At 40.8% G+C, this 13429-nt stretch overlaps 1 protein-coding gene across 1 annotated transcript in view; it reads right to left on the reverse strand.

Moving 5' to 3' along the window:
- The window catches only part of rxfp2l (relaxin family peptide receptor 2, like), a 94813-nt gene that overhangs the window by 35449 nt on the left and 45935 nt on the right, over nucleotides 1-13429 (reverse strand). Inside the window, exons 5-9 of the mRNA XM_073057891.1 lie at nucleotides 10427-10498; nucleotides 4636-4707; nucleotides 3282-3353; nucleotides 1856-1927; nucleotides 564-632 (exon numbers count right to left, since the gene is read on the reverse strand). Of these exons, the coding sequence (XP_072913992.1) occupies nucleotides 564-632; nucleotides 1856-1927; nucleotides 3282-3353; nucleotides 4636-4707; nucleotides 10427-10498 (357 nt within the window). The remainder of the gene's footprint in view (nucleotides 1-563; nucleotides 633-1855; nucleotides 1928-3281; nucleotides 3354-4635; nucleotides 4708-10426; nucleotides 10499-13429) is intronic.

Below are 13429 nucleotides of genomic sequence, written 5' to 3' on the forward strand. Positions count from 1 at the left end.
TGAAATGAGGAAGGCAAACGTGATGTTAGCATTCATCTCAAGTGTACTAGAATATAAAAGCAAGGCTATAATGTTAAGACTTTATAAAGCATTGGCGAGGCCACACTTGGGAGCATTGTGAGCAGTTTTGAGCCCAGGTTTAGTTTGAGAAGAAGAAATTTTAAAAGGGACCTGAGGGGTAACTTTTCCTTCCAGCAGATGGTGAGTATATGGAATGAGCTACCGAAGGAAGTGGTTGAGGCGAGTATAACGCTATCTTTAAGAAGCACTTGGGTAGGTACATGGAGGGTAGGGTTCAGAGGGATAGACAGATTGCAGGAAATTGGGGTTTGTTGGGTGGGCATGGTGAATGGTATGGACTGGTTAGACCTAAGGGCCTGAGTCTGTGCTGTGTTACTCTATCACTTGTTCAGCTGAGTCAATGGGGTTGCTATCGTGTATGACGATGTACACTGACGCTCCCCATCCAGAGTACATGATCTACCCCATCCGCTACCTGTATGTGTATTGGTTTGCTTTCTGCCAGTGTTTCATTGCACACAGCCATGCTGTTTCATACTTACAACCAATTCAGGCTTGGGAGCACTGCACAAATTTTGGGAATACGATCCAATGAATTATTTAACATATGTCTGAAAAGAAAGAAAAAAAGATTTTTTTCTTAGAGTTATGTACTCTGCAGAACTGAAATCTAATTCCAGTTCTTGATGGAGTGGGCAGTCTAGTGGTGAATACAATTGATTAAATATGATTTGACCATCCATTTTTCTAATTTCCAGTAATTTTTCTCTCCCCCTTCTTCTCTCTTTTTCCATTCTGGTTTTCCTTTTACTCGTTCACTTCTCCTCACCTACCCATCACCTCCTTCTTGTGACCCTCCTTTTCTCCTTTCTCCCGTAGTCCACTCTCCTCTCCTATCAAATTCCTTCTTCTTTAGCCCTTTTACGTCTTCCAACCATCACCTCCCGGCTTCTCATTTGTCCCCCCCCTCCTCCTCACATGATCTCACCAATCACCTGCCAGCTTGTACTCCTTGCCCTCCCCCCACCTTCCTGTGGTGGTTTCTTCTCCTTTGCTTCCTTGTCCTGATGAAGGGTCTCAGCCCGAAATGTCATCTGTTTATTTCTTTCCATTGATGCTGCCAGACCAGCTGAGTTCCTCCAGCACTTTGTGTGTGTCACTCTAGATCTGCAGCATCTGTGGAACCTCTTGTGTTTATGATTAAACTTGCTTCTGCGTGCTTTTGGTTTAAAAAGTCTTGTACCATGACGTTGTGGAAGTGTGAGTTGATAACCACATGCCAATGTGACCAACCTGGTCCTAGGAAGCTTGTCACTTACCTGAATGAGCTGCAACTCTCATACTTCCTTTCCCTTTAATATGGCAGCTAATTGGAGGGGCGGGCAAAGGAAAATGCTTTTCTAGCACCGCCTTTGGACTGGAAAGAACCTATTAACCTGCATGTCTTTGGACTATGGGTGGAAACCAGAGAACCCAGAGGAAACCCACATGGTCACAAGGAGAATGTACAAACTCCTTACAGACAGCAGTGGGAATTGAACCAGAGTCAGTGGTGTTGTGCTAGCCACTGCATTACAGTGCTGCCACCAATGTTTTTCCAATGAAGACTGCTGTTTCCAGAACTCATTTCAGCAAAATTGTTATTGCCTGAGATTATTAAATAAATCCATGTACAATAAAAAATTGAAAGCTACGTAATTTACAAAGATCCTCTTTATTCTGGACAATCGAGCGGCAACAATTCTCTTGTTATTGAATGCGTTACACAATGCTATATTGATTTCTCACTAGTAAAACATTTCAATAAGAAAAGGATCACCCTTCAGTTACGTACAGGAACACGAGAGATGTCAGGCCGACAAAAGACTTCACATTGACACTTCGTAACATGTTATTGTCCAAGACCCTGTAACAGACAGAGAATCTGGATAACACTTAGAACTCTAGAAACATTCCTCAATCTTTACAAATGTACCATTCTGGCGCACACTATGCACAAAACTGTAATTGGAAATTGGCCGCCACGGTGGCGTAGTAGTTAGAACGTTGGAGTTCGGAGTTCAATTCTGACATAATCTGTAAGGCCTCCCGATGGAACTGGGCTTTTTCCAGTTGCTCCAGTTTCCCCCCTCAGTCCAAAGAGATACCGGTTAGTAGGTTAATTTGTTATCGTAAATTATCCCTTGATTATGTTAGGGTTAATCGAGGGGCTTGTCAGGGGCTGTTGGACAGTTTGACTCAAAGGGCCGAAAGGGTCTATTCCACGTTGTATCTCTCAGTAACTAAAAACATTTCCAAAATGAAGTGGCTGTAAGAGGAAAAAAATTGGTGGTTCAGAAGTTAAAAAATAAATATAATGCATATTTAGTATTACTATTATTTTTGAATTAATTTATGCTTTTTGGAATTTTGTTTCGTAACATCTTAGTTTGAAGACTTATGTTACATAGACTGCTGGAAGGATACTGCATTCAAATCTTGATAACTAAGCGACTGGCTGTGCATCTGTATGTCTGGTATATCCTAAGTGGAATACACATACCTTTCACCTGAAGCTAGGTATAATCGTGTTGGGGATCAGAGCAAATCTACAGGATGAAGTATACTTGCCTGGAATCGGAAACTTACAGTCCTGGTTAATATATTCAATCAATATGTATATGTCAGACTGGTTGGAAAGAAATATCTGGAGTATCATGATTGTTAGCCAGCATAATCAAAGTCACTACCCACCCCAGACATTTTCTCTTTTCTCCTCTGCCATCAGGCAGCTCTGTTCATGTACTGGTTCATGTCTTTAATTTCCTTTATTGTTTTTCCTTTTGACAAAATGAAAATGCAGAACATGACTGGGTCTCCTGCAAGTCTCTGCTCTTTTTTAACATAAGCTCCCCAGAGAAATTGTTCAGAAATCTCAAATTGGACATTTGCTTGCCTGAATAGCAAGTATGAGTGATGAGAACATTTAGAAATACTGGGAAGACAGGAAATATCTATCATGCATTGGAGGACAAATGACCTAAATGAAAATTTATTTCACATTTCATTCCCCCGTGCATTTAGTGGATTCACATTTTGTGAATATTTCTCACTTTGAAAGCATCTGCATGTACGAGCAAGTTAGCATTTCATATTTACATGTTCCTCTATGGTCAGGTCTACTGCAGTTTAATGCTGGAAGATCTGCAGTGAGAGATAAGATAGTAGAACTATATTAGGAAAAGGATTTGATGGAACATGAAAGGACTGTTTCGACTTACAGCCACTCAAGTCGATAGAGGTCTTGGAATACTCCAGGTTCCAGGTTAGTAATGCGATTGTGACTCAGAAATCTGCAGAAAAAGGAATAAGGGTTGATACTTATATACCAAAGACTGAAAGAGGCTTCACACAAAATTCTTCCAAAGTATAATTAATGTAGTTAAAAAGTGAAATACTGTAGTCTATTCACATTTAGCCTTATCTCACCAATAGCAAGCTGTTTTGCAGATGTTTACTTATTAGGGGCCAATGGTTGTCTAGGATCCCAGGAGAACTTTGTGCTTATCTTGAAGTATGGGAATTGTGGAGTGTCTCATTTGGAAATGAGCAAACTTAATTGTCTATCACCCCCTCAGTCAAAGGGCCTTCCTGGAACTGATGGCTTTGTGGCAGGAATTTGCAGGCATCAGGAATTCTGGGTTCAGTTGGCCTCAAGGCCCATTCCTCATGGAATGTTTAGATAGATAAGGGACTTCATCCCATTAAATCAAAGTTTGAAAAAAAAATCACAGCTTGCGATACTGGTCAGTGTAACTGTTTGTTTACTGGGATTGGATTAGGATCTGAATCGTCATTTTCCTTAAAGTTTTATTTTCTTAAAGCTTGCGTATGTGTGTGTATAATCACCTGTTTGTAAATGTTCAGTGGATTTTTAGTAATTTGTAGTATAGCAGTACAGAGATACAGCGATACAGGGATACTAATCTGTACATCTTTGAAACATGGGAAGAAAGCTGAGCGCCACACAGTCACAAGGAGAATGTGCAAATTCCACACAGATAGTGGCAAGAATTGAACCTGAGTCACTGGCATTATAATAATGTGCTAACGATTGGGCTACCTTACCATCCTAAATTTTGTAGTTTCTTTGTCTGTATGCTGTATGACTTCATAAATCAAAGCATCTCATTGGCTGTTCTTATCAAGGAATTTCCTTATCCATCTCGTCTGAGCCAGTTAGAAATAAATTTCTGGAGAATTGAATCTTGTGGAATAATATATACTCTGATAAAATCTCAAGCAAAATGCTGGAGAAATTCAGCATGTCAGGCAGCATCTCTGGAGAGGAATAAAGAGAAAATGTTTTGGGCCAAGACACTTCATTAGTTCTGATGAAGGGTCTCGGCTTGAAACATTGTCTCTTTATTCATCTCCATAGATGCTGCCTGACCTTGTTGAATTCCTCCAGCATTTTGTCAGTGTTACTCTGGATTTCCAGCATCTGCAGAATCTCTTGTGTAAATAAAAGCATAATGTCCAGTTATTATATACCAGTGATAATGACGATTTTCACTGAATAGTATAGGATGGAGTGAAATCACTAAGTAAGCTTTCAACCCTTTAAATACTCACAGTTTTCTCAGTTTGGAAAGTCCTGAAAAGGCTTTGCTGGATATGGAACTAATTGAATTAAATTGCAACATCCTGCGGAATGAAAGACAGAAATCTACTTCAAAAATAAGACAAAAAAGACTGACACCATTCCATGCACCCACCACTCTCTGTGTGAAAAACTTACCTTTAACATCCCCCTTGTACCTACTTCTGAGTACCTTAAAACTATGCCTCCTCCCCATGTGTTAGCCATTTCAACCCTGGGAAAAAGCCTCTGGCTATCCACACGATCAATGCCTCTCATCACCATCAGGTTACCTCACATCCTCCGTTGCTCCAAGGAGAAAAGGCCAAGTTCACTCAACCTATTCTCATAAGGCACGCTTGCCAATCCAGGCAACATCCTTGTAAATCTCCTCTGCACTCTCTCTATAGCATCCACATCCTTCCTGTAATGAGGTGAACAGAACTCACAGCTCTTGAACAGTTGATGACGGCCAACACACCATACACCTTCTTAACAACACTGTCAATCTGCGCAGCAGCTTTGAGTGTCCTATGGACATGAACCCCAAGATCTCGCTGATCCTCCACACTGCTAAGAGTCTTCCCATTAATATTATATTCTGACTTCAGATTTGACCTACCAGAATGAACCTCTTTACACTTATCTGACCACTTCTCAGCCCAGTTCTGCATCCTATCGATGTCCCGCTGTGACTTCTGACAACCTTCCAGAGTTCAAAATTCAGTTCTGGCGTCCTCTTTAAGGAGTCTCTGTAGAATGGGTGAGTTTTCCCAGGAAGCTCTGGTTTCCTCCCACAATCCAAAGACCTACCAGATAGGTTAAATGGTCATTGTAAATTGCCCCGTGATTAGGTTAGCGCTAAATCAGTGTGGTTGGGGGTTGCCAGGGCGGCACAGCTGAAAGGGCTGGAAGGGCCTATTCTTCACTGAATCTCTAAATAAATGAATAAACAATCACACTTCAAATACTTCCAAGGTATTTGTTAAAGTAGATTAACTGAATAAAAGCAGTTTTCCTGGAAACAGCGCAAACTTTTGGAAATGGCCAGTATTCATTCTTACATTATTGTATTGATCTTTTTATTCCAGTAAGGATTTCAAGTTAGTACCCCAATCGCAGTCTGCAATGTCAGAGCAACAAATGGAGTATACCCTCTGACAATTGCATAGGTGTTAGACATGCCTTTAAATCCTATCAAGGAAGGTCTAATTTTATGGTCAATTTATTTGGCTGAATCTGCATGACAACAATCAGCTTCGCATTGTTATGGCACTGTTTGATTTACACATTTCAACAGACAAAAAAATGCATGCACTCTTTGTAATGTACTTTATATATCAGATTCCTGAAACTCTGAGAGCCAGCAGCACATGGCATGGTCAGCATTGGTCTGGCCATTGTTCTGGATGGTGCTACCATTGTGGTCTGTACTTTGGTGGAATTAGTGCTGGCAAAAGGACCTTGCTAACTCTTCTGCAGAACCACCAAAAATGCAGCATTTTCCAATGGGAGGCAGACAAGGCTTCACTGATGTTAAAAAACTGGAGGTTTGTTTTAAGGATATGGATGATACGGATTGGGGTGGGGGACAGACCTGGATTGTATTTTAAATCAATTAAATAAAGATGAAATTTTAATTATAAACTAACCCAATTGTATTTTGCCCAATTGCACCAGAATATGTGCATCCTGGATCACCGTCTACAGCCACTTGAGGACCCACCAATAGACAACCCCTTAGGAGAAGATCACACTCATTTTTGTTGATCACACTACAACTATTGCATGTACTTGCTATAATTATCTAATTTCACTTCTTTAAATCTTTACCTTAACACCATCCATACTTAAACTAATGGAATAGATACTGTGCTCAGTCATTAATAAATATCAGAATTAGAAACAGCCAGGTACAACTTATAGAAGGCAATCTCAAGAGCAAAAGAACAATTCCGATTGTGGTTAGAAGATGAATCAGATACACATCAACTCTGGCAGGGTTTTCAAAATGAAGCCTAGCATCATGAATCCTTCACTCCCAGATGAGCTCAACATCATTTATGCAGTTTTCGAAGGGGAGAATAAAAATATATACTTAAGAACTTTTTAAAAGCTATTATTAATGCTTTTTGAGAGGGTGATTTTAGATGTATATCATATTTTTACTGAGTTAAGTATTGTATGTAATTAGTTTTGCTACAATAAGTGTATGGGACATTGGAAAAAATGTTGAATTTCCCCATGGGGATGAATAAAGTATCTATCTATCTATCTATCTATCTATCTATCTATAGCTATGAGGATCCCTGCAGCATCTGGTGACCCTTTGATCTTGGTCTCAAAGGCTGATGTCAGAACGTCTTTCAAGAGGGTGAACCCTCGCAAGCTGACAGGCCTTGATGATGTATCTGGTAGGACTATGAAACCTATGTCAACCAACTGGCAGGAGTGTTCAAAGAAATTTTTAATCTCTCATTGCTACAGTCAGAAGTCCCCACCTGCTTTAAAAAGGCAACAACCATACCAATGCCCAAGAAGAGCAGGGTGAGCTGCCTTAGCAAATATCATCCAGTAGCACTCACATCTTCATAATGCTGCATCTGCAAAGCAAACAGCATTAGGAAGGACCCCACGCACCCCTCATACGAACTCTTCTCCCTCCTGCCATCTGGCAAAAGGCACCGAAGCATTCGGGCTCTCACGACCAGACTGTGCAACAGTTTCTTCCCCCAAGCCATCAGAATCCTCAATACCCAGAGTCTGGACTGACACCAACTTACTGCCCTCTACTGTGCCTATTGTCTTGTTTATTATTTATTGTAATGCCTGCACTGTTTTGTGCACTTTATGCTGTCCTGGGTAGGTCTGTAGTCTAGCGTAGTTTTTTGTGTTGCTTTACATAGTTCAGTGTAGTTTTTTGTATTGTTTCATGTAGCACCATGGTCCTGAAAAATGCTGTCTCATTTTTACTGTGTACTGTACCAGCAGTTATGGTCGAAATGACTTGACTTGACTATGGAGATAAAGTGCTTTGAGAGGTTGGTTATGGCAAGAATCAACCCCTGTCTAAGCAAGCACCTATACCCACTGCAATTTGCCTATTGGTCTACAGTGGATACGATCTCATTGGCTTTTCCCACAGCCTCTGATCACCTGGACAATACTAATACTTACATCAGAATGTTGTCCATTGACTACAGCTCAATGATTTAACACAATCATTACTACAGTTCTGATCAAAAAGATCCAAACCTGGGCTTTTGTACCTCCCTCTGCAACTGGATCCTCAACTTCCTCACCGGAAGACCACAGTCTGTGCAGATCAGAAATATCAGCTCCACCTCACTAATATCAACACTGGCACACCTCAAGAGTGTGTGCTAAGCTCACTGCTATTTCTCTCACTACACCCATGACCAGACACAGCTCAAATGCCATCCGTAAAGATGCTGATGACACAACTATTGTTAGCAGAATTTCAGATGTTAATGAGGAGGTGTACAGGGGTGAGATAGATCAGCTGGTTGAGTTGTGTCACAGCAACAACCTTGTACTCAACATCAGTGAGACCAAAGAATTGATTGTGGACTTTACCAATTAATTATTGTAAGGGTAAGACAAGGGTGCACAACACCAATCCTCATCAAGGGATCAGTAGTGAAAAGAGTGAGCAATTTCAGGTTCCTGGGTGTCAACCTCACTGAGGATTTATCCTAGGCTGGCATATTGATGACACGGCAGCAGCTACATTTCATTGGGAGATTGAGGAGAGATTTGGTATGTCACTAAAGACATTCACAAATTTCTACAGATGTACCATGGAGAACATTCTAATTTGTTCAATCACCATCTAGTATGGGGGGGGGGCACTACACAGGATTGAAATGAGCTACAGGAAGTTGTGAACTCAGTCAGCTCCCTCATGGACACCAACATCACACATCTACAAGGAGTGATGCCTCAAAAAGACAGCATCCATCATTAAGGACCCCTATCAGCCCTCTTCTCATTGCTACCATCAGGGAGGAGGTCTGGAAAAGCTTCTCCCCCTCTGCCATCAGATTTTCTGAATGAACATCAAACCCATGAACACCTCCTCACTACTTTTCTCCTCTTTTTGCACAAGTTATTTAATTTAGAGGCTTTTTCCCAGGGCTGAAATGGTTGCCACAAGAGGACACAGGTTTAAGGTGCTGGGGAGTAGGTACAGAGGAGATGTCAGGGGTAAGTTCTTTACTCAGAGAGTGGTGACTGTGTGGAATGGGCTGCCGGCAATGGTGGTGGAGGTGGATATGATAGGGTCTTTTAAGAGACTTTTGAATAGGTACATGGAGCTTAGAAAAATAGAAGACTATGGGTAAGCCTAGTAATTTCTAAGGTAGGGACATGTTCGGCAGAACTTTGTGGGTTGAAGGGCCTGTTTGTGCTGTAGGTTTTCTATGTTTCTTTGCTTCGATATACACTTTACTGTAATTTACTGTTTATCATTATGTATTGTAATGTACTGTTGCTGCATAACAAGAAATTTTACTACATATGCTGGTGATATTAAACCTGATTCTGATTATCATGGACATACATCATGAAATTTGTTGCTTTACAGTAACAGTACAGCTCAAAAAATAAAAGTATTACTATAAGTTACAATAAGAAATACAGTGCTGTGCCCAAGTCTTAGATACATATACAGTATATAGCTAGGGTGCTTAAGGCTTTTGCATGGTACTGTATTTGTCAACATGGAGCAGAGAGTGACTTTGTAAATCTGGTGAGAGCAAAGGATGTTGGAAATGGTGAAGATGGAGCACTGCGGGAGGGGTGTGGGACAGGTGGCAGAGAAGGAGTGCCAGGGGCAGGGGGTGGCGCAGGTGCAGACACACCCAGCCATGAGACACCAGGTAAGATCATCTGATTCCAAACAATTGGCTTATTGGTCATTACAGAATGTCTCTCTGGTGCTTCCCGCTCCCTCCCCTCTCCCTTCCCCTTTTCACAGCCGTGATTTCCCCTCTTCCTTCCCCTTTTCCACTCAGTCTATAATAGAAACCTATTTCAGCAATACAGTGCAATACATAAAATCACTATATATATATATATGTATGTGTGTGTGCATATATACACACACACATACAGTATATATGCCTGAGTCTTTTGCATAGTACTATAAAAAAAAGTGAAAAAAGAGATTAAAATAGTGAGATAGTGTTCATGGACCATTCAGAAATCTGATGATGGAGGGGAAGAAGCTGTTCCTAAGATGTTAAGGGCATGTCTACCCTCTTCTGTATCATCTCCCTGGTGGCAGTAATGAGACGAGGGCATTATCTTGGATGGTGAGGGTCTCCAATGAATCACAAAACTTATTATTATTGTACCTTGAAAAGTGCTTTTAAATATATTGAAGAATTTCTGTAAAGTTGGATTTCTGTAAATCAGAGAGACCTGTACTATTTTAAAATGAGACAACTGACTTATATTTCCCACTTATATTTTTGTGGTAAACTACGTATACCTGTCTGGACATGCCCCTCTGCTGACTGCTCCTGTGGCTCCTCCCACAGACCCCTGTATAAAGGAGATAGGGGCACTGCTCCTCCCTCAGTCTTCGACATGGTCATGCTGTTTTTCACTGTTAATAAAAGCCTATCGTTCACTTCCAGTCTCCTAGAGTTATTGATGGTGCGTCAATTTTCAACGTATGAATCTTGATAATAATCTTTGCTGATTATCTTTTTTATTCCAATGGCTAATTAATGTATTCTTTGTTCTTGAAATACTCACAGTATATCCAGTTCTTGATATCTGATGAACATTTCATCTGTGAGAGTTGTGAAGTTGTTATAATTTAGATCTCTAGATGAAGAAAGAGATATAAAAATGCATTCTGAACACATTTTCCATTGTATTTACCACAACATTTAGAACAACAGCGAGCTCTTATCTAATGCAAATGTTCCAAATTATTCCTGTTTTACTGGATTGAGCATCTGCATCAGTATAAACGTTTCAACAGAAGAAGAAACAACTGGCTCATGATAATAATAATAATAATAATAATAATGATAGCTTTTTTGTAGAGCACTTTAATACAAATTATGTAGTTCAAAGTGGAAACATGAAAAGACAAAATAATAACACACACAAAATGCTGGTGGAACACAACAGGCCAGGCAGCATCTATAGGGAGAAGCACTATCGACGTTTCGGGCCAAGACCCTTCGTCAGGACTAACCGAAAGGAAAGATAGTAAGAGATTTGAAAGTAGTGGGGGGAGGGGGAAATACGAAATGATAGGAGAAGACCGGAGGGGGTGGGATGAAGCTAAGAGCTGGAAAGGTGATTGGCGAAAGTGATACAGAGCTGGAGAAGGGAAAGGATCATGTGACGGGAAGCCTCAGGAGAAAGAAAGGAGGAGGGGAGGGGAGCACCAGAGGGAGATGGAGAACAGGCAAACAACTAAATATGTCAGGGATGGGGTAAGGGGAGGAGGGGCATTAACGGAAGTTAGAGAAGTCAGTGTTCATGCCATCAGGTTGGAGGCTACCCAGCCGGTATATATATAATGTTAGTTAAAGCAAGGTTAAATAAATAGGTTTTGATATCAACTGTTGCTGGCTTTCCACATGCTGAAGTCCAATTCTCTCAATCTTTCCTTGTGCCTGTTGAGACTTTTCATTCTTTCTGTCACAGCAATCAATTGACTTTTCATATAACAACAATTTCCTCTGCTGTTCATTGGCTTTTAGATATCATTAAATTGAATGCAGAGATTGTTTCAACAATGTCGCATTTCCTCCCCCTTATTCATATTCCTTACTATTTTTAAATACTAATTGATGGTATGTTCTTTGATGACCTGAAGATATGCTGCAATGACAAATGAGGGTTGGAATGATTGGCTTCTGACAATCCAACACTGTTGTTCTTGTGTAAAGACTGCCTCCCACCCCAACCAGTGGACAGCTCCCTCTAAGGCAAGACAGCGGCTATACTTTATTAGGAGTTTGAAGAGATTTGGCGTATCAACAAATACACTCAAAAACTTCTGTAGTTGTACAGTGGAGAGCATTCTGACAGGCTGCATCACTGTCTGGTATGGAGGGGCTACTGGGCAGGACCGAAAGAAGCTGCAGAGGGTTGTAAATCTAGTCAGCTCCATCTTGGACACTAGCCTACAAAGTACCCAGGACATCGTAAGGAAGCGGTGTCTCAGAAAGGCAGCGTCCATTATTAAGGACCTCCAGCACCCAGGGCATGCCCTTTTCTCACTGTTACCATCAGGTAGGAGGTACAGAAGCCTGAAGGCACAGTCAGTGATTCAGGAACAGCTTCTTCCCCTCTGCCGTCCGATTCCTAATCTGCCATCCGATTCCTAAATGGACATTGAAGCTTTGGACACAACCTGATTTTTTTTTAAATATACGGTATTTCTGTTTTTGCTCATTTAAAAAAAAATCTAGTCAATATACATAATTGATTTACTTGTTTATTTATTATGTTTTATTTTATTTATTATTATTTTTTCTCTCTCTGCTAGATTATGTGTTGCATTGAACTGCTGCTGCTAAGTTAACGAATTTCATGTCACATGCCAGTGATAATAAACCTGATTCTGATTCTGAATTTCTGCGACTTCAATTTGGTTAGCACTGCTTGATGTCATAATTAAATGCAATAGTGTTGCAAAGAACAGTTCCTCTCATCTCACTTCTGTATTTAAGCTTTTTTTCTACACATTAAAATGTATTTAAATCTTACATACATCCAACAAGGTCAGGGAGTAAAAATCTTTGCGTTGTCACTCTGTTGCAATGTACAGATGTGTATTTAAAAGTCTAATGTCTTGTAGAAAGAATCCGCCCCGTAGCCTGTTGGTCCTGGCTTTAACGCTGCAGCACCGTTTGCCCAACAAAAGCAGCTGAAACGGTTTATGGTTGGGGTGACTGGTGTCCTGATGATTTGCCCAGCCTTCTTTCTGCACCTGGTACTATAAATGTCCTCAATGGAGTGAACTGAGACTGTGATGAGGGAACATCTGGACTAAGACTTAAAGGTATAAAGACATCAGAAACAGAAGCAGGAGGGAGCATTTGGACCATCTTGCCTTCTCCACCATTCAATAGAACGTGGTGGACAATGGGGAGAGTCCAGAGTATGTTCTCTAGAATGATCCCGGGATTAATATATGAGGACTGTTTTGTTTTTAATAGCTCTGGCCTTGTACTCGCTGGAATTTTGAAGAATGAGGGAAGATCTCATTGAAACCTATCGAATATTGAAAGGCCTAGATTGAGTAGGCGTGCAGAGGGTGTTTCCTATGATAGGAGAGTCCAGGACCAGAGGCCACAATCTCAGAATAGAAATATATAGAACAGAGATGAGGTGGAATTTCTTTAGCTAGACAGTGGTGAATCTGTGGAATTCATTGCCACAGATGGCTGTGGAGGCCAAGTGACTGGGTATACTTAAAGTGGAGGTTGATCGGTTCTTGATTAGTAAGTGTGTCAAAGATTATGCGGAGAAGACAGCAGAATGGGATTGAGGAAGATAATAAATCAGCCATGATGGAATGGTGGAGAAGACTGGATGGGCAAGTAGGCTAATTCTGCCATGTTTTATGGTCTAATGGACATCATTACCACTTTTTGAACTAACCTCAGATTCAGAATGTTCCAGCTTTGATTGTTCTCTTGTAGGAATGTGCTAAAGTATTTCTGAACCACCTCCTTTATAAGGATTCCTCCTCCCTCTCCTACATTTCAATTCCTCCATTATGGCAGTTCT

Source organism: Hemitrygon akajei, chromosome 10, assembly GCF_048418815.1.
Source record: "Hemitrygon akajei chromosome 10, sHemAka1.3, whole genome shotgun sequence".
Classification (NCBI taxonomy): Eukaryota; Metazoa; Chordata; class Chondrichthyes; order Myliobatiformes; family Dasyatidae; genus Hemitrygon; species Hemitrygon akajei.